Source organism: Sciurus carolinensis, chromosome 7 (genome assembly GCF_902686445.1).
Source record: "Sciurus carolinensis chromosome 7, mSciCar1.2, whole genome shotgun sequence".
In the NCBI taxonomy this organism is placed as follows: Eukaryota; Metazoa; Chordata; class Mammalia; order Rodentia; family Sciuridae; genus Sciurus; species Sciurus carolinensis.
Genome location: NC_062219.1, coordinates 122,514,754 through 122,538,840, shown reverse-complemented (window position 1 = coordinate 122,538,840; position 24,087 = coordinate 122,514,754). Strand labels below are relative to the sequence as shown.

The 24,087-nt window shown below is 50.0% G+C and overlaps 1 protein-coding gene across 1 annotated transcript in view; it reads right to left on the bottom strand.

Annotated features, from left to right (window-relative positions):
• Positions 1–24,087, bottom strand: part of Tnxb (tenascin XB) — a 57,518-nt gene that overhangs the window by 11,963 nt on the left and 21,468 nt on the right. The window contains 16 exon segments of the mRNA XM_047557697.1: positions 32–349; positions 2,196–2,546; positions 5,042–5,383; positions 5,794–6,054; positions 6,057–6,125; positions 7,881–8,177; positions 9,676–10,017; positions 10,432–10,749; positions 10,868–11,182; positions 11,700–11,996; positions 12,260–12,547; positions 13,725–14,033; positions 19,713–20,063; positions 20,456–20,788; positions 22,380–22,685; positions 23,036–23,326. Of these exon segments, the coding sequence (XP_047413653.1) occupies positions 32–349; positions 2,196–2,546; positions 5,042–5,383; positions 5,794–6,054; positions 6,057–6,125; positions 7,881–8,177; positions 9,676–10,017; positions 10,432–10,749; positions 10,868–11,182; positions 11,700–11,996; positions 12,260–12,547; positions 13,725–14,033; positions 19,713–20,063; positions 20,456–20,788; positions 22,380–22,685; positions 23,036–23,326 (4,788 nt within the window).

Genomic DNA, 24,087 nt, shown 5'->3' with positions numbered 1-24,087 from the left:
TCCCACCTTGCGGCTCCCAGCATCCACTCACTTGTCACCCCGATGGCAGAGATGGGGCCTGTGCGCTGGCCACTGTGGAAGCCATACAGGTGCATCTTGTACTTGTGGTCTGGCTCCAGTCCTGAGATGGTGACCTCATCCTCATGTCCTGGCACCCTCACCACCTTGGGCTGCCCATCCCCGTTCTTGTACTGGACCAGGAAGTGGTCAAACTGTCCTTCAGGGACTGTCCAGGAGAGGCTCAGGGAGTCAGCAGTGGCATCTGTCACCGTCAGCTCCCCAAGGCGTGGCCTGAGAGCAGGCTCGGGGGTGGTGGTGGGTGTCACTTGCGTGGTCACTGCTTCATCCTCTGCAGCAGGAAGGACACACACACACACACACACACGGGGAGAGTGAGAACTCTTCTGTCCTTGATTCGGCAGCCAAAGCAGCACTTACAACAAGTAAAGCACCAAGGAGCTGAGTGAAGCTGGCCACAGCACCACGGACACGTCCCTTCCTGCTCCTTCCACATCCCCATTCCTAGCCCTCATCCACCACCTGCCACCATCTACCAACACCCACATAACTTCTTCTCCTTCTCGCACCTGCCTCTTCTGAGAAGGGCCCACTGGGCCACTTTGCCTTGGGCCTCCCTCCACTGGGGTCTCCTGGTCACCTCCTTGTCCACCTGGCTCAGGTCTTTGCTCCCAAACAGCCTCAGAACATCCCTCTCCAGGCCAGAAACTGGTGAGTGCCCTGGACCTGTCCCTCTCCTAGCTTCCATCAGACTCAGAGTGTCCCAGTCTCTTTCCCAATTCCTCCTGGCTGCCTTACTCCCCTGTCCTCCAGTTTCAGGGATCTGGGGAGGCACTGTCTCCTCTCACCAGGATTACAACCTCCCTACTGTCCTCCCTGCCTCCAAGCTCACACCAGGTCTTGGCTGTTCCTGGTTACTTGTGGACACGTTGGCTTAGGAATCACTGCCTGGTCCTGGCCCATCCTCCAGGCTTCCCTATTACAAGATCATTTCGTTGCTGGACTTCCTTGTTCACAGGCTGTCTCCCCACTACTCCCCCATTACTCAGGAATTTGTCAATCCGCCATTCTCAAGGTCTCATCCAACCCCCTCAATACTTGGATCCTGACACCCACAGCTTTGTTGATCTACTGGAGCCATAAGTCTGATGATACCTGAACCATGAAGTTTTGAGGGGTACAATGAAGAAAACACCCTGGGTTCACATTCCCTTTCCTCATGGCCCATAGTCCACTTCACTAGAGACCCAAGAAAAATCTCCACAAGATTCCTCTCAGAGGAATCAGGGCTGCAAGCAGAATTCTCAGCAAAAATTCCAAGAGAGGGTCTTATCTCTTTGTTTTGAGGAACTTTGCTACTCAAGGGCTGACCTGGGACCCATAGTGTCAGCATTGAGCACTGCGATAGTTTAGATCTTGAGTGCTCCCAAGTGCCCACATATCAAAGGATTGATCCTCAGGATGGTGACACTAGGAGATGGTAGAACCTTTAAGAGATGGTCCCTGGTTGTGGAGTGTCCTCATGTCACTGGGTGTGCCCTTGAAGTGGATACTGGTGTCCCAGCCATTCCTTTCTCTTTTTTGCTTCCTGGCCACGAGGTAAGAGGTTCTGCACTGGCCGTTCTCTCCCACCATGATCTGCTGACCCACCACAGAACTAAAAACAATGGGCCAACTGATGGTAGACTAGTACATCCAAAATGATCTTTTCTCTTTGTAACTTGATTATCTCTAGTATTTGTTATAGTAGCAAAAAGCTAACAAAAGTTTTTTTTTTTTTCCTTCTGGTAATGGGGATGGATACCAGGGGAGCTCTGTCATTGAGCTATCTCCCAGTCTTTTCTGTTTTTTATCTTGAGATAGGGTCTGGATAATTTGCCCAAGCTACCCTGGAACTTGTGATCCTCCTGCCTCAGCCTCCAAAACAGAATAGCTGGGATTACAGGTATGCACCATGCACCACAGCACCCAGTTCTAATACTAATACAAGGACTTTGATAGGAATGCAGAATATCAGGCTCCAGCCCCAACCCGATGAACACAAATCTGCGGATGCACAGGCATTCAGATATGCACAAGCAGCACTGCTGCTGGGACATTTTGTTTTTGTGAAGCTGTGGAGAGGGAACGACTTCTAGGCTGCTCTTCCCTGCCCTGCCCCACCCACACTCACTCACCGGTCACGCCAACAGTGGACACGGGGCCCACACGGTGGCCCTGGCGGAGCCCATACAGGTGCATCTTGTACTTGCGGCCAGGCTCCAGGTCCCCCACGGTGGCCTCTCTCTCCTCTCCCCCAACACGCACCACCTGAGGCCGCCCATCCCGGTCCTTGTACTGGATGGTGAAGGAGTCAAAGTGGCCCTGGGGCACAGTCCAGGAGAGGCTCAGGGAGTCAGGGGAGGAGCCTGTCACTGTCAGCTCCCCCAGGAGTGGCTCCTCAGGGGCTTCTGTGCTGGGTTCTGTGGGGCTGGGGGTCTCCTCCACCTCCGTGGGGCTGGGGGTCTCCTCCACAACCTTCTGTGGGGCTGAAAGAAGAGATTGAGGTATACCAGTATTAAAGGTGACTTACTTCCCTGGCGCCATCACAGATAGTGAAGTACACCCAGGAGATATGTTTCTCAAGTCAAAGGCTCAGGGGCTCGGGTAGCCTTTGGTATTAGCCATCCAGTCATTCATGGTTGGAGAGGGCTGAGCCAGCCCCTACGCCTGTCCTGTCTGTTGGCAGGAGTGCATGGTTACAAACTTTCAGAACGCAACTGGGACATGGGTGTCAGGAGCCAAAAGAGTGCTCATTTCCTTTGACCCAATAATCCCATTCCTGGGCATCTGTCCTAAGAAAATTATTAAAAGCAGGAAAAAGTTATAGCATGGAAGAATTCATAATGGGATTATTCATGGCAGCAAAATGTGTCAGGAAACCAAATGACCTGGAAAAGATGATTAATTTTGTTACAGAGCTTTCACCACAAAGCATCAAATAACCATTAAAATGATGATTAATATAGGTTGTGTAGCAGCCAGGTAAATGATTACAATGTAACTGTGTACAAAAAATTGAGACAAGATTTGTATGAATACTCTGACTGCAACTTCAAAACACATACTGTGTGCAAAATGCAGAAAAGAAATGTGTGTTATGCACATTGTTTTTAGTTTGTCTGTAGGCACTCGTGCATGCTAGGCAAATGGTCATATTGTTATTTGCAGTGGTTACTGGGTCAAAAGGTGGTATTAAGAAGTTTTTTTTTTCTATTTTTCCATAATGCTTTAATTCTTTTCAGTATAAAAATGTGGGCTTGGGGCTGGGGTTGTGACTCAGTGGTAGAGCGCTTGCCTAGCATGTGCGAGGCACTGGGTTCGATTCTCAGCTCCACATATAAGTAAATGAATAAAAAATAAAGGTCTATCAACAACAACAACAACAAAATGTGGGCTTAAAAAGAAATTCTGGCTGGCTGGGTATGGTAACGCATGCTTATAATTCCAGCAACTAGGGAGGCTGTAGATGGAGGATTTCAAGTTGGAGGGTGGCCTCAACAACTTGCAAGACTCTGTCTCAGAATAAAAAATAAAAAGATCTGGAGATGTACAGCAGTGGTAAAGCACTCCTGGGTCCAAAAATAAGTGAAAAAAGATAAAAAAGAAATTCTGTATTATGAACAATAATAGTCAAGAAGTGGGTGGGAATGGAGAGCAAATCAGATGGACAGGAAGGCAGGGGACATGGACCCCTTACACTGCTCCCTCTTCCTAGGGGATGCTGTGATTTGCCATGATAGGGGATAAGAAAACACAAACTAAATGATGCATGAGAATTAACAGCTTAGACTCAGGGTGCAAATTTTTCTGATGTTCATCTTCCAATGACTCCCCTGTTCTCCTTGCGCCCCCCCACACACAGATGATCTGCTGAACACATGCATAGGAACAAGGCCTATCCCCATGGGCAGGGAGCCCGAGTAAGAAGAATTTCTCCATTTGGATAATCGCCAGGACACAGGAGTACATCTCACAAACCACAGCTCTGGGGCAAAAAGACAGCCACCTGCTCCCCACAAGATGACTCTCAGAGGGTGGGGCCTTTCACATCTGGGGGACTCTTAAGAAATACTCTGAGGCAGGCATCAGAATCCGGCTGAGAATGACTCAGAAAAGGCAACCAGATGCACTGTGGGATTTCAATTCACCTTGTGATCTGTTCCTCAGTTTCTTGTGGACTAGTGAATTTAACTTTGTTATTAGAAATGAAGTAAGTTTCCAGAGTGACAGGAAAGAAGACAGATGGAGTGTAAGAATAAGATGTTGTTATTTTTCTGCTTTTCTCTGATTATAAAAGAAATGCCTGGAGAAAACAAAAAAGAGATGCTTCTCATTTAAGAAAATTTGACAATGCAGAAAAGAATAAACAGAAAAATAAAACATGCTGGAACACTCCATTCTGTCTAACAATCATGCACCCGTGGGATGTGTTTCTTCCCAGTCTTCTTGCCATGCCTGCTATTTTCAAATAGCTGTGATTAGCATCTTTACAAAAATATGGGGCTCAGTGTTTTCAATGGAACATAATAAAGTCATTGTTTTATGTAAAACATTTTCAATGGCAGTATAATAGCTCATTTTAAAGTTATTCCCTAAGTTATTCAGTCATCCCAATGTGGCTTGATGTTAGGTTATTTCTTTTGTGCGTGTGTATATATGTAGTTATAACAAAGAAGCCCATAATTAAGATGGAAGAAAAGAAAATTCTGGTAAATCCAGAATTTTGGCCTGTGCCTGACATATTTCACTGTTGGAGGTAGCCAGTGGCTGCCCATCACAGACAGCCCACAACAGAGTGGGAAAAAGGTTGAAAGTGAGAAAAAGTCAAACCAATAGGCACAGGACATGGACAGGGATCACGAAGAGAGGGAAAGGGTAGCCAAGGCCCCAATCCACAGGGGTTGGTGAAAAAAAATACAACAATCAACCAGATATCCACAGGGAAAGAAAGATAACCACTAAGTCTCCAGGTCCTACTCACCAGTCACACCCAGAGTAGACACAGGACCCACACGGCGGCCCTGGCGGAGCCCATACAGGTGCATCTTGTACTTGCGGCCAGGCTCCAGGTCCCCCACGGTGGCCTCTCTCTCCTCTCCCCCAACACGCACCACCTGAGGCCGCCCATCCCTGTCCTTGTACTGGATGGTGAAGGAGTCAAAGTGGCCCTGGGGCACAGTCCAGGAGAAGCTCAGGGAGTCAGGGGAGGAGCCTGTCACTGTCAGCTCCCCCAGGAGTGGCTCCTCAGGGGCTTCTGTGCTGGGCTCTGTGGGGCTGGGGGTCTCCTCCACCTCCGTGGGGCTGGGGGTCTCTTCCTCCGCAGCTGAGAAGAAGAGACAGAGAGGGTGAGGCAGCCTCTCTAGGAGATGTGCTCAGGTCTTGGGGAGGAGGGAGAAGCCATGGCCACCACTGGGGGTACTGAGTTCAGTTCAGACAAGCCCAAGTTCATCCTTGAGGCTGGGAGGCCCTGCTCAGCTGACAGCTGACAAGCATGCCCAAGCTCCAGGTCAGCTGTGTGGAACTGGGGGCAGCCCCCAGCACAGCACAGGTCCCTGTGGCCCTTCCCTTTCCAGAAGGAGACAGAGGTCAACCCCAGGGAGGCACAAAGGGGCCACAGCCTCAGCCACAAGCAGGTCTGAGGTTACTGACCAGCCCTGCCACTGTTCCCTGCTCAGTTGTTACCCAAGAGTTAAGAGTCAACCTCCCACCTTGTGGCTCCCAGCATCCACTCACTTGTCACCCCGATGGCAGAGATGGGGCCTGTGCGCTGGCCACTGTGGAAGCCATACAGGTGCATCTTGTACTTGTGGTCTGGCTCCAGTCCTGAGATGGTGACCTCATCCTCATGTCCTGGCACCCGCACCACCTTGGGCTGCCCATCCCCGTTCTTGTACTGAACCAGGAAGTGGTCAAACTGTCCTTCAGGGACTGTCCAGGAGAGGCTCAGGGAGTCAGCAGTGGCATCTGTCACCGTCAGCTCCCCAAGGTGTGGTTGATGGAAGGCTCGAGGGTCGTGGTTGGTGGTTCTGTCAGAGTTGGGGTTGTTATTTCATCCTTCTCTGGGTCTGGATCATGAGAAAAAGAATGGGTGGACACATTTGGTGGGGTTCCTTCTGGCCAGAGGATTTTAGGATTTTTCTTAGCAAAGCTCTATAGGTCCCCTGGTTTGAATATTCATTTACCACAGGACAAAGCACGGACTTGTGGCAAAGTTGCAATGCAGTCTCTTAGGAGCTGCCAAATCCCATCTGTTTTGTGTGATAGATACATTTTATAACAAATCCAAACATTACAGGGAAATTATATTGGGAGCTACGCCTCTTGGGATTGGGACTCTTATTCCACAAGTGTTTTCCTTCTGGTTTAGAATATTTTCCCAAGCATTTTTAGAAGTCAATTTTGATTTCACCACTGAGGGTAAAGAGATGAGATGACTGAGGTCATTTTTGCAATCAGGTATTTTCCAGGCCTTGCAGGGGATCTCTGCTAACTTAGGGCAAATATTCCACTCCGGCTTTTTGGACCTGGGTGAAATTATGTGCTTTGATTTTATTAATCTTTTCTGTTCTTATAGGGTTTCATCTGCCTTGAGAATTGAATCACAAAATTACCACGTTCAAGGGCTGGGGATATAGCTCAGTTGGTAGAGTGCTTGCCCCAAAAGCACAAGACCCTGGGTTCAATCCCCAGTACTGCAAAAAAAAAAAAAAAAAAAAATTACCACGTTCATTTGTGCTGTTTGGGAAAGGCTCTTAAGCCTCTGGGGGCAGCAGTGACATGAGTCCTAATAAGAGTATCAGTGGCCATGTTACAGAGTGACAGGTTACAGGAAAATGCCTTGTTAAGTTGCACATGTGACTAATATTAACTAGTAAAGCAATGGTATTCGTATTAACAGGATTCAGTGTTGGTTCAGCATAAGTGGTATAATTTGGGGGCTTGCGGAACATATATAATTTTCCCTACTGAAATCGATGGTAACTATGATGATTTGTCCTAAGGAGCTTTAAAGAACTAATTATCGGGCTGGGGAGATAGCTCAGTCGGCAGAGTGCTTGCCTTGTAAGCACGAGGCCCTGTGTTCGATTCCCCAGCACCGCAAAAAAAAAAAAAAAAAAAAAAAAAAATTGGAAGAACTAATTATCTCCAATGGGGAAGTCCACAGTTACCTTTCCCACTGTGTGAGCCCAGTCACCCCACCTGCCCTTTAAGACATGGGTGGCTACTCCTTCTTTGAAGATGAGTAAAGGGAAGCACAGAGAGGCTGAATGATTCTTTTGAGGTTCAATGGGCTGAGGTTAAGGTCAACCCCAGCCGTGCCTGAATCCGTAATTTCCATGGTGCCTTGCCTCGTCAAGGACCCAAAACACCCCTGCGCAGAGGGTAAGAGAGCTGAGGCAACATTAAATGTTTGGAGTGAACAAGAGCGGAACCACTCCTAGGAGATCAGGAGACTCAGTCTCAGGGAAAAATGAAATAAATATACCCAAGTGGGGCATGGTAACGCACACCTGAAATCCAGCAACTCAGGAGGCTGAGGTAGGAGGATCATAAGTTCAAAGCCAGCCTCAGGAACTTAGTGAGGCCCTAAACAACTTAGTAAGACCCTGTCTCTAAATAAATACAAAAAGGGCTGGGGATGTGGCTTAGTAGTTAAGTGCCCCTGGATTCAATCTCCAATATGAAAAAACAAAACAAAATAAAACAAAACAACCAATAACAACAACAAAAACAAAAAATGATAAACACCTCAAATACTGACAATAAAAGGAAAACTAGGTCCAACGTGGGGCAGGGGCCATGTTCTTCTGGCCACTCACCAGTTGAACCGACAGCAGAGACAGGGCCCATGCGCTGGCCACCGTGGAAGCCATACAGGTGCATCTTGTATTTATGGTGTGGTTCTAGGCCTGAGACTGTTACACTGCCTTCGTGTCCTGGCACCCGCACAGCCTTGGGCTGCCCATCCCCATTCTTGTACTGGAGCAGGAAGTGGTCAAACTGTCCTTCAGGGACTGTCCAGGAGAGGCTCAGGGTATCGGAAGTGGCATCTGTCACAGTCAGCTCCCCCAGGCGTGGCTTCAGAGGAGGGGCATCAGGGGGCTCCTCTTCAGGGGCTAGAGATTTAAACAGAATCTTTCCTGTTGCTGGAAGAAGTGCTGAAGGCTCAGCTTTCTTGATCCAGGTCAGAACGTGGACTGGCTCTGGCCTTAGAATCTATTTCTGATTACGATCATTAGTCTTTCTGTGGTCTCTTTACAGTCCCCAAACATGCCAGGCAGCCTACTACCTCAGGGCCTTTGCGCTGACTATTCACTTCTCCTGAACACTTTTTCCAGATATCCGGATGGCTCATGCCCACACTTCCTTTAAATCTTTGCTCAAACATCACCTCCTTTTGGAGGCCTTCCTTGACTACTCTATTCAAAATTCCAATTCTTTTGATTTCAATGTTCTTCCTAGGACCTGATTCCAGCAATAAATTCCAAAACACAGCACTATCTGGATTCTTGACCATAGTAAAGAATGATTATTATGGTTTTTAAAAGTATGGTAATTATATTGTGGATATTTTTTAAAAACTGTCTTTTTTGTTTGTTTGTTTGTTTCCTTTTGCTATGCTGAAAATTGAACCCAGGTCCTTGCACATGCTAGGCTAGCACTCAATCACTGATCTATTCTACCAGCCTATAAAAATAGCCTTTTAAAAAAGAAAGATATGTTTAAATATTTATTGAAAATATAGCGTGTCCAAGATATACCTGCAGAAGTATATCCATACAATGGAATACTATTACCCATTAAAAAAATGAAATTCTGCTATGTGCTACAACATGGATAAACCTCAAAAAATCAAGCTCAGTGAAAGAAGCCAAACCCAAAAGAACATGAATTGTGTAATTGTATTAGTATAATTCCAGAAAAGGCAAATCTCCTGAGTCAGACAGATAAGTGGGGGAGTAGAGCTGGGGAAAGGAACAGATCTGAAGCTAAAGATTCTTTTTGTGATGATGGGAAAGTTCTGAAAATAGACTACTGTGGTGGTCGTTGCAAACTAGGTAAATGTACCAAAATGGATAAGCTGCACACTTAAAACAGGTGAATTTTATGGCACATAAAATTTTATAGTGAAAAAATCATTAATAAAGAACATTCTAGTGAGAGAGGGTGGGGGGTGGGACAAAACTGAGTCAGACTGGCCAGGAGTTGACACTTGGGTGAAGCAGAGTGATGAATAAGCCAGAGGTCATTATATTATTCTTTCTCAGTGCATATAGGATTGAAATTTTGCTTTGTTTTTATGTTAAAGGAATAAATTAATATTTCATGGAATCTGCCCCAATCCCACTAAAAGAAATCTCTCTAGAATTCCCTGGGGAAAGCAGAGAGCCACGAATAGGCAGTGAATTGCTGCCTTAGAGGCCTCAGTCTCCAGGACTTGCCCAGATAGATCTGACTGGCTCCCCCTGCCCCGCAGATCACACATCTGTCTCAAGGTACTACAGGATGGGGTGAGGGCCTAGGGGCTCTGGGGACCTGGGTCTTCAGCAGAGGAAACACTGGAGACTCCACTTCTCTGAGATCCAACCTAGAGGCCCCTTAACCTTCACTTACCGGTCACACCCAGAGTAGACACGGGGCCCACACGGCGGCCCTGGCGGAGCCCATACAGGTGCATCTTGTACTTGCGGCCAGGCTCCAGGTCCCCCACGGTGGCCTCTCTCTCCTCTCCCCCAACACGCACCACCTGAGGCCGCCCATCCCGGTCCTTGTACTGGATGGTGAAGGAGTCAAAGTGGCCCTGGGGCACAGTCCAGGAGAGGCTCAGGGAGTCAGGGGAGGAGCCTGTCACTGTCAGCTCCCCCAGGAGTGGCTCCTCAGGGGCTTCTGTGCTGGGTTCTGTGGGGCTGGGGGTCTCCTCCACCTCCGTGGGGCTGGGGGTCTCTTCCTCTGCAGCTGAGAAGAAGAGACAGAGAGGGTGAGGCAGCCTCTCTAGGAGATGTGCTCAGGTCTTGGGGAGAAGATGGGAGAAGCCATGGCCACCACTGGGGGTACTGAGTTCAGTTCAGATAAGCCCAAGTTCATCCTTGAGGCTGGGAGGCCCTGCTCAGCTGACAGCTGACAAGCATGCCCAAGCTCCAGGTCAGCTGTGTGGAACTGGGGGCAGCCCCCAGCACAGCACAGGTCCCTGTGGCCCTTCCCTTTCCAGAAGGAGACAGAGGTCAACCCCAGGGAGGCACAAAGGGGCCACAGCCTCAGCCACAAGCAGGTCTGAGGTTACTGACCAGCCCCTGCCACTGTTCCCTGCTCAGTTGTTACCCAAGAGTTAAGAGTCAACCTCCCACCTTGTGGCTCCCAGCATCCACTCACTTGTCACCCCGATGGCAGAGATGGGGCCTGTGCGCTGGCCACTGTGGAAGCCATACAGGTGCATCTTGTACTTGTGGTCTGGCTCCAGTCCTGAGATGGTGACCTCATCCTCATGTCCTGGCACCCGCACCACCTTGGGCTGCCCATCCCCGTTCTTGTACTGAACCAGGAAGTGGTCAAACTGTCCTTCAGGGACTGTCCAGGAGAGGCTCAGGGAGTCAGCAGTGGCATCTGTCACCATCAGCTCCCCAAGGCGTGGCCTGAGAGGAGGCTCGGTGGTGGGTGCTTCTGATGGCTCATCCTCTTCCTCCCGAGGCACTGAATATGAAGAGAGAGAAGGCTTGAGAGAGAGGCCATGTTTGCAAGGCCTTTACTCTCCTTTGGACCCTCCTAGCTATCTGGAAGGGAGCAGAGTGGCAGAGTTCCTCTTACTCACCTGTCATGGCTTCTATATGGGCAGAATCCACCTGCTGCCCATCATGGAAGCCATATAGGGTCACCAGATATCTGTGGTCTGATTCCAGGCCAGTGAGGATGATGTTACTCTGGTCTCCTCCAGTACTGACCACTTGGAGTTGACCATCTCTATCTGCATACTGGACCTCAAAGGAGTCAAATTCTCCCTCGGTCACCATCCAGGAGAGATGCAGGCTGTGAGGAGTGGCCTCTTCCACCATTAGTTCCCCCAGGTGGGGCTCAGCTGCCGGAGGGGTTGGGGCAGGGGTCTCAGCTTCAATTTTTTCCCTAGGGGCTGGTTCAGAGAGACAGGGAGAGATGGGTAACTGCTCTGCCACCGAATTAACTCTCAAGAGGAGGGTGTGAAGGAAGGAAGTGAAAGCAGGAGGTCGACAATGAAAGAGTCAACTTTTGATACATGTGGCTGAATTCAAAAGCATTATGCAAAACATGAGAATCCAAACCCAAGATACCACGTGCTATGATTCTGTTAAATGAAATGCAAAAAGGCAAAACTAAAATGACAGAAAGTACATCAATGGATGCCAGGGGCTGGGAGTGGGGAAGCTGACTGCAAAAGGGTACAAGGAAATTTGGGTGGATACAAATGTTTTATATCTCCCTCGTGGCAATGGTTTCATGACTTACACATTTGCCAAAACTCAATGACACTGTGTAAATTATGCCTCAGTAAAGTTGGTCCCTTTTCCCAAAAGAAGGAAAACAGAAAGCTCAAGGACCTTACGGCTCAGTGGGACCAGGAGAGCCAGGCAGAAAAGAGGCACAGGGTGTTCTAGTCAACACACACTTACCAGTGGTGGCGATGGCAGAGAGGGGACCCACACGTTTGCTGTTGTGCAGCCCGTAGAGGAGCAGCTTATACCTGCGGTCAGGGTCCAGGCCTGAGATGCTGACCTCCCTGAGGCTGCCGTCCACAGGCACCACCTGGGGCTGCCCATCCCTGACTTTGTACTGGACCACAAAGGAGTCAAACTGCCCCTCAGGGACTGTCCATGAGAGGCCCACGGAGTCAGAGGTCACGCTGGTCACCTGGAGCTCCTCCCCCAGTTGGGGTTTTGTTCTAGTATGGTCCACAGAACTCAGGCTCTCTGAGATGGAGAAATGGAGAAGAAATGACTGATCTGTTTCTAGAAGGCTGGTGACCTCCAAGGGCAAGAAGGAGGTCTAGAGACAGGGCTTTGTAAGGGATGAATCCTGCAGGGCTGGTGCTAAGGGCTTGTGCAAGGGGACAGGGGAGGTGGCTCTGAGACCAAGCAGCTGGGGTCAAATAATTGGTAGTGGCAGCTGTCCAAGTGACTGCCTGCTGCCCTGTGCCTCAGAGGAGCAGGGCTCTGCAGGGGATGCCCCTCACCTGTGGTGCCGTCAGCAGTGAGGGGGCCAAGGCGCTTCTTGCCTAAGAGGCCATACAGAAGGAATCTGTACTTGCGGCCGGCATCTAGAGGGGCGATGGTGGCTGAGCGCTCGTGGCCCTCCACAGGCACCACCTGGGGCCCATCCCTGTTCTTGTACTGGACCACAAAAGAGTCAAAGTGGCCCTCAGGGACCGTCCAGGAGAGGCGCAGTGACTCTGGGGTGGTGTCTGTCACCCATAGCTCCCCAAGGCGAGGTGGAGTTCCTGGGCCGGCATCACCTCGGGCAGCTGATAGAGAGGAAAGGTTCTTGTCATTATTTTTTCTAAAATGATTCTTTGACTACCTTTGGCTATGCTTGGAAAATCCCAGAACTTCCCACATGATCAGTGCTTCCCTCAGGGTACTTCCAGCAGCCTCCATCCTTGCCACCATCTCCAACTGGCCTGTGCTTCTCTTTATTTGACCAAAGTGGGAAGGGTCTTCTGCCCTGTGTGATTCCTGGGAAGATTCCCTAGCTCTCCTCCTCATCTTATCCCTTTCACTGTCCAGACTCTTCCCATCTCTGGGAGATTATTTCCCCAGCAGGGAGCAGCTTATCATGGACTTGCTCTCTATTTCCTTTTACCCAGGAGCCCACGCTTTGTGATCTGACTGGCCCCTGAGGAAACCTAAGTGGGGAACAGGTTCCCTGATGGGGGCAGACAGCAGTCGAGGAGGAGAGACGTTACGACAGGGTGGTTCTTGCACGGCTCTGTCCCCTTTCTTATTCTGCACCAGCTGGACTCAGGAGCACTGAGATTCCCATAGGGCCTAGAGGAGGAGTGGGGGCTGTCTGTGCCTGTGTGTACTGCAGGAATTGAGGGGTAAAGTGGGAGAGCTCAGATGGGGTAAGGATCTGATGTCTGCCAAAGGAGCCATCCCAGGGCCTGGGAAGGAGCTGGCCTGCTGCCTTCTTGGACAGCAAAGACGCTGACGGCATTGTTATTGTGAGAAGTTTCTGGCAATAGGAAGCCCCAGGGGCAGAGGAGGGTCTGAACTGAACCCCAAAATAGGACACATTTGGGTTGGACTCCTCTAGTTTCCAGTTCCTAAGGCTTCTGGAGGGCAGAGGAAGAAGAGGGGGCGGATGGGGGGCCAGATGGGTGAGAGTGGGGACGAGAGTTGGAGGGAAAGGGCGAAACTCAAGATGTGAGGAACCCACAAGGCCCAGGGAGGAGGCAGGATGGTGAGCACTACCCTCCCAGCAGCCCCAGTCTCCCATAGTCCATTTTCCAGGAAGGGGCTTCCCCCATCCCACTGAAGCAGAAATGATGAAAAGAGAGGAAAGGTCAGCAGGAGAGAATTAGACCCCAAAACTGGTCCTTGTCTGCTTTGGACTAAGGCAGAAGGTGTGACTTTTTAAACCAAACAGAAGCGAGCGGGAAGGCTGAGGCCCCAGGACTGGCTGCATGGGGACCCTCTCACCTGTCTTTGCCTCCACAGAGACTGGGCTGCGTCGTTTTCCATCCTGGATCCCAAAGAGTAGGAACTTGTACTTTCGGGAGGACTCCAGGCCAGGGACAGTAACCTCCTGATGGTCTGCAGCCACTGGCACTACCTGGGGCTGCCCATGCCTGTCCTTATACTGGACCATGAAGGAGTCAAATTCACCTTCAGGGACGGTCCACGAGAGGCCCACAGAGTCAGGGGTCACATGTGTCACTGTCAGCTCCCCCAGGCGTGGCTCCACTGGGGGCTCAGGGGTTTCAGTGACCGGAGTGGGTGGGGTGGGATCTAGAATCAAAAGACAAAGAACATGGCTGAGATCTCCAAGAGAATTCCTGGGCTGTGCTGGCCTCAAGGGAACCAAGAACTGAAATGGGGAACAGTTACATTCCCTCCAATGATCCATACAGGAAGCCAAATGCTGTAGTATTAACATACTTGTGAATTTGCCATCAAGAAAAAGCTGAGATGTTTTCACATCACCTTAGAGTTACTTCAGAAGCTTCAAAATTTTGCTTACAATCATCACTACTTCTAAGTTTACTGAACATGCCACAAAGGCTTGCTATTTAATGAACTAATGAAGTTTGGGTATTACAAATCACAAATTTTGAGTTTTTAAGAAATATTTTGGTAACTGCATATTTATCCTATGGAATCTATCGGGGTTTGTTTCCAGGACCCTCCACAGATACTAGAATCCAAGAATGCTCAAGTCCCTTATATAAAATGGTGTAGTATTTACATATAATCTATGACCATCCTCCTGTGTAGGTTGAATCATCTCCAAATACAATTCAACAACTATTTACATAGTAGTGCCACTGCACCCAGCCAGGACAAATGCTTAGTGCCAAGTGTGACAGTGTACCCCTATAATCTCAGAGGCTTGGGAGTCTGAAGCAGGAGGATTGCAAGTTCGAGGCCAGCCTCAGCAATTTAACGAGGCCCTAAGCAACTTAGTGAGACCCTGACTCAAAATAAAAAATAAAAGGGCTCAAGCCCCTGGGTTCAATTCCTGGTACAACAAGAAGAAGAACAACAACAAAACTTTGGACCCACAGTTGGTTGTGAAACCTGCAGACACAAAGGACATGCTGTATGTCAATATAATTGGTGCCCTTTTTAATCCTATACATTCTATTTCTTAGATTTTAAAACATTGCTCAGAGAGGGGACAGCGATTTTACCAGGTGCTTTGGCACAAAAGTTTTGGCAAACCTATGCCCAGGAAGCCATGAGGGGCAAGAGGGAGCAAGGGAAAGGGCAGTGTCTGAAGGGATGAGACTAGTATGGATCAGAAAGGAATGCAATTCAGGCCAGATGGCTGGGATCTCTGAGAAGATATTCAGGGATGTGTGTCATTTAACCCCTTTAAAACAAAAGGGCAGTAGAGGACCAGGTGTAGTGGCATGCCTATAATGCCAGCTACTTGGGAAGTTAAGGCAAGAGGGGTTCAACTCGGAGGCCAGTCCTCAGCAACTTAGCAAGACCCTGTCTCAAAAAATAAAAAGAGCTAGACTGGGGATGTAGCTCAGTGGTAGAGCATTTGCCTAGCATGTGTGAGGCCCTGGCTTGATCCTTAGTACTATGCACAATTAAAAAAAAAAAGGCAAGGGAAGAAGCGGGAGGTGGCAACCGCATCCAAGTCACAGGGTTGTAAAGAGAAGGGGAGGAAACAGCTGTGGACAATCAGAGAGGGTGGAAGAGAGAGACAGGATTTAGGCCAAATGGAAGGATGACATCACTCTGGCCTGGTGAGGGGTAGAGATGGGGAAATCACTGGAGGGTGGGAAAGTTCCAGCTCCCGGAAGGGGCTAAGGGGTTGGGGAAGAGCCTAAGATGTCTGGGAGGCTGGAAAGAGACCTGCAGGGTCACTGAGGCAGCTCCTCAGTGAGGGATGGTGGTGCCTAGATAGGCTGGGAGAAGGGTCTTAGGGGACAGCTCTGGATAACAGGAATGAGGACTGCCTCACCACCACTTACACACCCATCACAGTTACCACCAAGAGGGGGCCCGAGTGTTCCCTGCCATGTAACCCACAGAAGTTCCTTTTGTATTTTCTTGCAGGCTCCATGTTGGGGATGGTGACCTTAAACTGGTCTGCAGCTATGGGGACCTCCTGGGACTGTCTGTCCCTGTACTTGTATTGAACCATGAAGGCATCAAACTGGCCTTTACGGACAGTCTAGGAGAGGCTCACGGAGTTGGGGGACACATCTGTCACTGTTAACTCCCCCAGGCATGGTTTGAGGGGGGCATTGGTGCCTGGAGGAGCTGCTGCTTCGGGTTGTGGGGCTGAGACAGAAATCTTAGAGGACTGTTAGGAAAGGGCCTTTTCCCTCAGTAGTAATTATGTCTGTTGCCTTTGTGTACCCATGGGGTGTTCTGATGTAAAACTACATTGATCAGCAACATCTCTCTGGCCAATTATCCTTCCCTAAGTCCCTGCCAGATGTCTGGGATTATGCTTGCTGGGGGAGGGGTGTCAATTGTCATCGAGACTGGGAAAGTGGCTGAAATCCCATCAGTAGGTCAGTGACTCAAAATTTATACCCTGTCAGACACTTCCTCTAGTCCCCAGAGTCATGTCTACTCAACATCTTCCTTGGATCCTAGTTGGTGTCTCAAACTCAGCAAGTCCAGAACTAAGTTCCTGAGCTTCCTCTGATACCTGCGCCCTCTATAGCTTCTCTACTTCAAAAACAACCTCATTCTTCCAGCAGCACAGGTCAAAATCCTTGGAGTTGTCCCCATGTTCTCTATTACATCCCACAGTGTCCCAAAGGTAAGTGCTGTTTTCACTTTCATAAGGATCTGGTCCCTCCACACCTCCACCACCACCATCTTCAAGCACCATGGGTTCTTACTGAGTCATCACAACGGCCTCCCCATCACCTCTCTCCTTCAGCCCTAACTGCCTTTGGTCTGCTGGATCTACAGCCAGAGAGGTCCTGTTACCACATTAGAGCCCATCTCACACTGACTCCCTGCTTACTTAAAATAAAAGCCAAGTTCTTAAAATGACTTCCAACAACCCATATGTTCATGTCTCATCTGGTTCCCTACTGCCTGCCTTCCCCTGACTCCATCCAAATCATGCTGAACTCCCTGCTGGTCCAGACATTTGGGGCCCCTTGCTGCCTACCAGTCTCTGTCTGGGACACACTTTCTCAAAGATCAATGTGGCTGTTCTTTCACCTGCTTCAGGTCCTTCCTCAGATGCTGCCTAGCAAGGCCCTCACCATCCTTATCTACTGGCTTTGCTTTCCCCCACAGATTTGGTCCCCATCACATATGGTACCACTGACATTATTTGTCCATGTGGTTCCCTATCTTCTTCTTCTAGAATGTGAGTTCCACAGGCTTGGGTTTTGGGTTGTTCACACTGCTGTGTCCCAGTACCCAGCACACAGAGGGTCCCCAGCAAATGCTTGTTAAATACACAAGTGGTATGCAGGTCTGGGTTAGGAAGACTGAGCTTAGGATCTGCCTGTCCCCAGTGCTCCAGAGAGAGCTGAGTCTGGCAGGGAAGAATTGAATTAGTGATCAAACTGGAAGGTGATCCCAAGAGGCAAAATGGTAGAGAAAGTGGCTAGCTGCCTGGGACTCCCAAGAGCCTGTTTCTCTTACTTCCATGGGAGGACAAGACTACACTCCAGATACATGAAATCTGCTTAATGAATTGGGAACCAAGCCTCAGGCAGACAAAAGTGAGTTTGGGTGGAAAGGGCAGAAACAGAGGAAGCTGAAGCAGGTGGGAGGGATCAGACTAACCACCACATATTAAATATTTTCTATGTACAGTTACCAGGCCTGGCATTTTCTTTCATTTCACTTGCCTTTTGACCTTATTAGTTCCCATAAAATCCATTTCCTGCTTGTTTCTGCCTTTTCTGTACTTCTTTCTGCCTTTTCTGTACTTCTTTCCATCAGGGTCAGGAATTGACCCTCATCATCAAGCCTGACTATTAACAATTTGGCTTAACTGGAAAAGGTGGAATTATAACTATTTGTGTATAGGAATGTCCATGCTGCATTGAGGATAGTCCTTTGCCAAATTAGAAGCGTTTCTAACTAGCTCCGTGCATTGCTTTTCCTGGCAACAGTACAGCACGTGCTGTGTGCCAGGCACAGCCCTCAGCTCACTCAGCAGGCTCCAGCTGCTTCAGCTCCTTGCTGCCCTGATGGTAAACATTCTGTCCCATTCTCTTTTTCAAGGGTCACTTCCATTTTATCCAGAACATGTAAAGTACATGTTTCAAAATATCTAGCATCTGCCAGGTGCCATGGCACACACCTGTAATCCCAGAGGCTCAGGAGGCTGAGGCAGGAGGACTGAAAGTTCAAAGCCAGTCTCACCAACTTAGAGAAACCTTATTTCAAAATAAAAAAATAAAAAGGGCTGGGGGATGTGGCTCCTGGGTTCAATCCCCAGTACAGAAAAGAGAAGAAAAAGAAATCTAGCATTAGAACATGGACATACAGTGATCTCTCCATAGGAGGGTCTGAGAAAAAGTCAAAAGAGCTGAGAACAATGTAGAAATGTTAAGTCAGCACCTCTCACCCTTACAATGAGGTGGACCTTGTTTGCTCCATCTTGAAGATGAGGAAGCTGAGGTTCCAGAAGAGGTAAATTTCATAAGATCAAGCTAAAAATGGGGAAGACAAGAATGGAATTGGGTTTATCAGATTTCAAAACTCAATCTTCCTCTGTTGTACCACTTCAGTCAGTAACTGAAAGGGCTTACCCTTACCATGAGGACCAGGGACAAGGCCACACAGAGCCTAGTGTGGCTGCCTGGGACAGAGGGACAGGCTCACAGACACTCCAGGAGAGACCTTGGCAGCAGGCTCTGAGCATGGCACAAGCCTCCACTCCACTACCTCAGGTAGTGAGGAGGGTAACTGAGGTGGTTTCCCCCTCTTCTTCTTCTTAGTGCTGACAGAGGCAATGAAAAGAAATTGGGAGTAGAAGGTTCTGGAAACTAAATAAACCAAGTAACTATGAAGTTGAGCTTTGTGCAAATACAGAAACCATGTTCTAGAAACCTATTTGTTTCTCTGCTTTTTAAATTTTTAATATTTTCTCATATAGTAAAAACTGTTTTTAAAACAGGTGTGCCTCTATTTCAGTGATCAAAAGGAAAAAGAGTCATCCTTCACTGTGACCAAGCTGTCAGGTCAGCAGAAGGGTCCCAGAGGCACCCTCAGCCTTGTGGGTTGAGGCTCTGAAGACGAAGTGCCCAGGACGGGTCCTTTGTGTTGGCCAAAGTGGCCCCATAATTGGCCTGAGATGAGGATGGGAGGGATGTTCTTTTTTGCTGTAAAGCCACTTGCTGGATGAGCATTAAAGAAAGTTTTGAGTGGCACTGATGAGCCCAATGTCTGACACACATTCTTACCAACTAAGTAGCTGACCCAGCCATGGGGACAAAGCAGATCCCAGTGAAAGGGAACCATAGTAAAAAACCCAACAGCATGTTTACTTTGTGCCAGGCCCATTCTTTATTTTGGTACTGGGGATTGAACCCAGGAATGCCTAACCACTGAGCCACATCCCTAGCCCTTCTTATTTTTCATTTTGAGATAGGGTCTCACTAAGTTGCTGAGGCTGGCTTTAGACTTGTGATCCTCCTGCCTCAGCCTCCTGAGCCACTGAAATCACAGGCATGCACCACCACACCCAGCTCCATTCTTAATGCTTCATATTTGTTAACTCATTTAATCCTCACAATATTTCCATGAGGTAGGTACTATCTGCATTTTATAGACAAGGAAAAAAAGAAAACAAAACTGACGAGAGTCACAAAAGCTAGTTGTAGTTCCAATTTCTAGTGACCCGCTCTTACTAGGTCTTTGCAAGAGGTGAGAACCCATGGCCCTACTGGAATGAGAGAGCAACTGGAGACAGGAAGTCCAGAATCAGCACTGAGAGGGAACCGAATGAGACCCTTCCTCACTTACCGGTCATGCCCACAGTGGACATAGGGCCCACACGGTGGCCCTGGTGGAGCCCATACAGGTGCATCTTGTACTTGCGGCCAGGCTCCAGGTCCCCCACAGTGGCCTCTCTTTCCTCTCCCCCAACACGCACCACCTGAGGCCGCCCATCCCTGTCCTTGTACTGGATGGTGAAGGAGTCAAAGTGGCCCTGGGGCACAGTCCAGGAGAGGCTCAGGGAGTCAGGGGAGGAGCCTGTCACTGTCAGCTCCCCCAGGAGTGGCTCCTCAGTGGGCTCCGGGGCTTCTGTGCTGGGTTCTGTGGGGCTAGGGGTCTCCTCCACCTCCGTGGGGCTGGGGGTTTCTTCCTCTGCAGCTGAGAAGAGACAGAGAGGGTGAGGCAGCCTCTCTAGGAGATGTGCTCAGGTCTTGGGGAGGAGGGAGAAGCCATGGCCACCACTGGGGGTACTGAGTTCAGTTCAGACAAGCCCAAGTTCATCCTTGAGGCTGGGAGGCCCTGCTCAGCTGACAGCTGACAAGCATGCCCAAGCTCCAGGTCAGCTGTGTGGAACTGGGGGCAGCCCCCAGCACAGCACAGGTCCCTGTGGCCCTTCCCTTTCCAGAAGGAGACAGAGGTCAACCCCAGGGAGGCACAAAGGGGCCACAGCCTCAGCCACAAGCAGATCTGTGGTTACTCACTAAGCCCCTGCCACCATTTCCTATTCAGTTATCACCAAAGAGTTAGAAAGTCAACTTCCAATCACTCACTTGTCACCCCAATAGCAGACATGGGGCCCACACGCTGGCCACTGTGGAAGCCATACAGGTGCATCTTGTACTTGTGGTCTGGCTCCAGTCCTGAGATGGTGACCTCATCCTCATGTCCTGGCACCCTCACCACCTTGGGCTGCCCATCCCCGTTCTTGTACTGGACCAGGAAGTGGTCAAACTGTCCTTCAGGGACTGTCCAGGACAGGCTCAGGGAGTCAGGGGTAGAGTCTGTCACGGTCAGCTCTCCCAAGCGTGGGTGCTCAGGTGTTTCCAGGGCCTCCATGCTGGGTTCTGTGGGGCTGGGAATCCCATCCACAACCTGCTGTGGGGCTGAGAGAAGAGATACAGGCACACAGGCATTAAAGATGACTTGCTTTGCCATCAATGGAAGCAATGCAGTACATCCAGCCAACAGATGTGATTCTCCAACCAAGGTGCATAGGGTCTTGGGTAGCCTTTGGTGTTAGCCACCCAGGCACTCATGGACAGAGAAGGATCAGACGTCTGCTGGTGTGAGTGCAATGGTGGTTCTGTAGAAAGCAGCTGAGACAAGAAGACAGGACTCCTCTGAGAAGTCTTCCATAACCTATCCCTGACAGCACTGACCTCAGAAAACAGGGGTAGGGAGGCCTCTCACCACCTTGTCACCTCGCAGGGTGCTTTGGCAGCCCCACCTCTCTTACCAGGATGAAACCATGGAATAAGTTCCTGGTAAGACCTCCTCCCCAGGCCTCCTCCTCTCTCCTCTTGAGCCCTTAGAATGAATTGCTAAGGTGGGCCTCTGGCACAGTAGGGGAAAGATTCAGACGGGCAGGGGCTGAGGAGGGCCCTGTTCTTCCTGGCTGGCTCTGAAATCACATCCCCACCCACTGTCCCCTACAAGGAGATCTGCAGGGCTCCATGGACTAGGGAGACTGTGACACAAGGGAAGTCAGCCCTTCTGTGACCCCTTGGTTCAGGGGAGCTATGTAAGGGATAGGAGACTGAGCAGGAAGCAGGCAAGAATTAGAACCCAGGCAAGGAGGAGAAGGCAGGGTGGAGAGGAGAAAAAAGAGTTTGTTGGAAAGTACAGGAGCAGTGAGGGGCAGCAGCAGTCTCCACGAGCCAGGCACTACTCCAGGTGCTAAACACATGTTCACTGTATTTTTCTAACAACTCTGTGTAGTGGTCACCATTATTACCTCCATTTGACAGAAAGGAAAGCTGGGGCTCAGAGAGGTTAAGTAATTCACACACAGTCCTCTGGTCAAGCAATTGCAAAGCTGGTGTTCAAAGCCAGTTGGTTCCAGAGTCTGTGCTCTGAACCACTTTGCCACACCACCAGTTGGCTGTGGCAACTGCCCAAGAGGCCATTGTCATGGCATCCAATAGGGAGGAGCTGGGGACATGGAGGAACAGGCTGGAATGAAGGACTGAAAGTCAGCCCTTTGCTCCACTGCAAGCGGGCGGTGAACAGTCTCCATGCAGGAAGAGGCTGGGGAAACATGATTTCCTTATCCCCTGGATCTGCCACCTCTGTACAGAACACCAATGCACTTGCTAGTGATACAAGTTCAGAAGTGACTAGGGCCTGGCTGAGGCCCAGAAGGATCCCACAGTAAAAAGAGAGATGAGAACACAGTGGTTGCAGGTAAGGACATCTGTGGCAAAGGCAGTCTTCGGTGGGGGGATGAGTCAAGGTGCTAGGAATGGGTTAAAATGGGGCCTGCTCTGAGATGGGAAAACAGGGCAGAGAAAGAGATTAGGAGCTGGTGGCTGGAAGAGGAGTTCTGGAATATGGAGGATAGAAGAGCAGAGGGTTGGGGGGAAGATGGTAGAGGCTTTGTCAAAAGAGGAGCTGAGAAAGAGAAGGTGGTGCTGGCCAGGTCCCACTCAGAGTTTGGGGATAAGCAAGGGAGGGAGGCTCGTGCAACTGACTCACCCGTCTTGGCCACTACAGACACAGGCCCCACACGATGCCTGCCATGAAGCCCATAGAGGTTCATCTTATACTTCCGGTTAGACTCCAGGCCAGGGACCGTGACTTCATTCTTATCTCCCCCGACAGGCACTGCCTGGGGCTGCCCCTGCACATCCTTGTACTGGACCATGAAGGAGTCAAAGGGGCCCTGGGCCACAGTCCAAGACAGGCGCAGGGAATCTGGGGTCACACCAGTCACTGTTAGTTCCCCCAGAAGGGGCTGCTCAGGGGACTCAGGGCGAGGAGGCTTGTCTCTGCTCTCTGGGGCTGTAAACAAGAAAATTCAATCAGATGTTGAACTGGAAGTCTGGGATCAGAGCTTGGGGTTTAAACATAGTACCTGAAGGGGAGGTGTCACTACTTTATTAGTGTCTGGCTAAACTCCTGGGAAGTCTAGTACAGCCAGAATATGACACACCTTCAGGGCCTTGGGGAGTAGCTGAATGGAATGGATGGGGCCCAGCAGTGTGGGAGAGGCTGGCTGCCCCTCAGCCTGGGAGCAGGGCCAGGATGATGGAGTCAGCCATCTTGCTGGGAGGCCCCAGCTGGCTCCTAGTTGAAGGCAAGTGTGCAGAGGGAAAGAGGGGTCATGTGGGGGCTTTGGTGGCAATACTCACCAGTAGTGCCATCGGCCATAAGGGGGCCATACCGCTTCTTATTGGCAATCCCAAAGAGAGTGAATCTGTACTTGTGATCAGAGTCCAGGGGGGAGATGGTGACTGAACGCTCAGGCCCTTCCACAGGTACCACCTGGGGCCGTCCATCCCTGTCCTTGTACTGGACCATGAAGGAGTCGAACTGGCCCTCAGGGACAGTCCAGGAGAGGTGCAGTGAGTCTGGGGTAGGGTCTGTCACCCACAGCTTTCCCAGACGGGGTAGGGTTCCTGGACTGGGATCACTCAGAGGCACTAAGAAGAGGAGGTAGAGAGAAGGTGGGTCACAGAAGAAGGAGGAACCTATCTCCCACATGGGAATGCTGTGTGAGGTCGCGCAGCCTATTCATTGCACAAAGGTGTATGATTGAGGGAGTACAAGGAGACTGAGATCCAGCCAGCACTCTGCTTGCCAAGCTGAGTGCCCTGCAGAGGGGCTTTGTTCACTTAAAAGGGTGCCATCATCTAAATGGCACAAAGTCCCTGTAGATGTGGTGCTGATTTTATCACAACTAAGGGGTTCAGAAAGCAGGGAGCCCAGCCAGGCCCTCCATGTCTCTACAGCCAGGGAAACCTCCCCACTGCAACCCCCATTGCTTCCAGGACTAACTTTCAACTGGTTTCTCCTTGAAGAGAAAAAGGCAGATCCTTGGAACTTGTGGGTGTCAGAGCCTCGCACTGCTGTGCTCTGGGCCCTCCTCTTTGGGTCTTCAACCCACCTGCTGCCCCTACTCTGCATCACCAGCCCTGACTCCTTACCAACGTGGCCTTCAGAATTTAAACATGCTCTCATCCCTCACCTCCACATTCTGCCTGCATTTCCTCCAGCCTCTACCTTTCCTCTTTGTTTTCTACTCCCAGTGGGAGTTCCAAAAGTCACACTAATTGAAGCCATGTCCTCACCTCCATCTTCTCCTAATCCAGCTCCACCCCTCTGCCTGGCAGCACTCATGGCGCCAGTGGTGACCTCGCCATTGCTAAGTCCTGTGGACACTAAGTGCCCCTGAATCACTCTT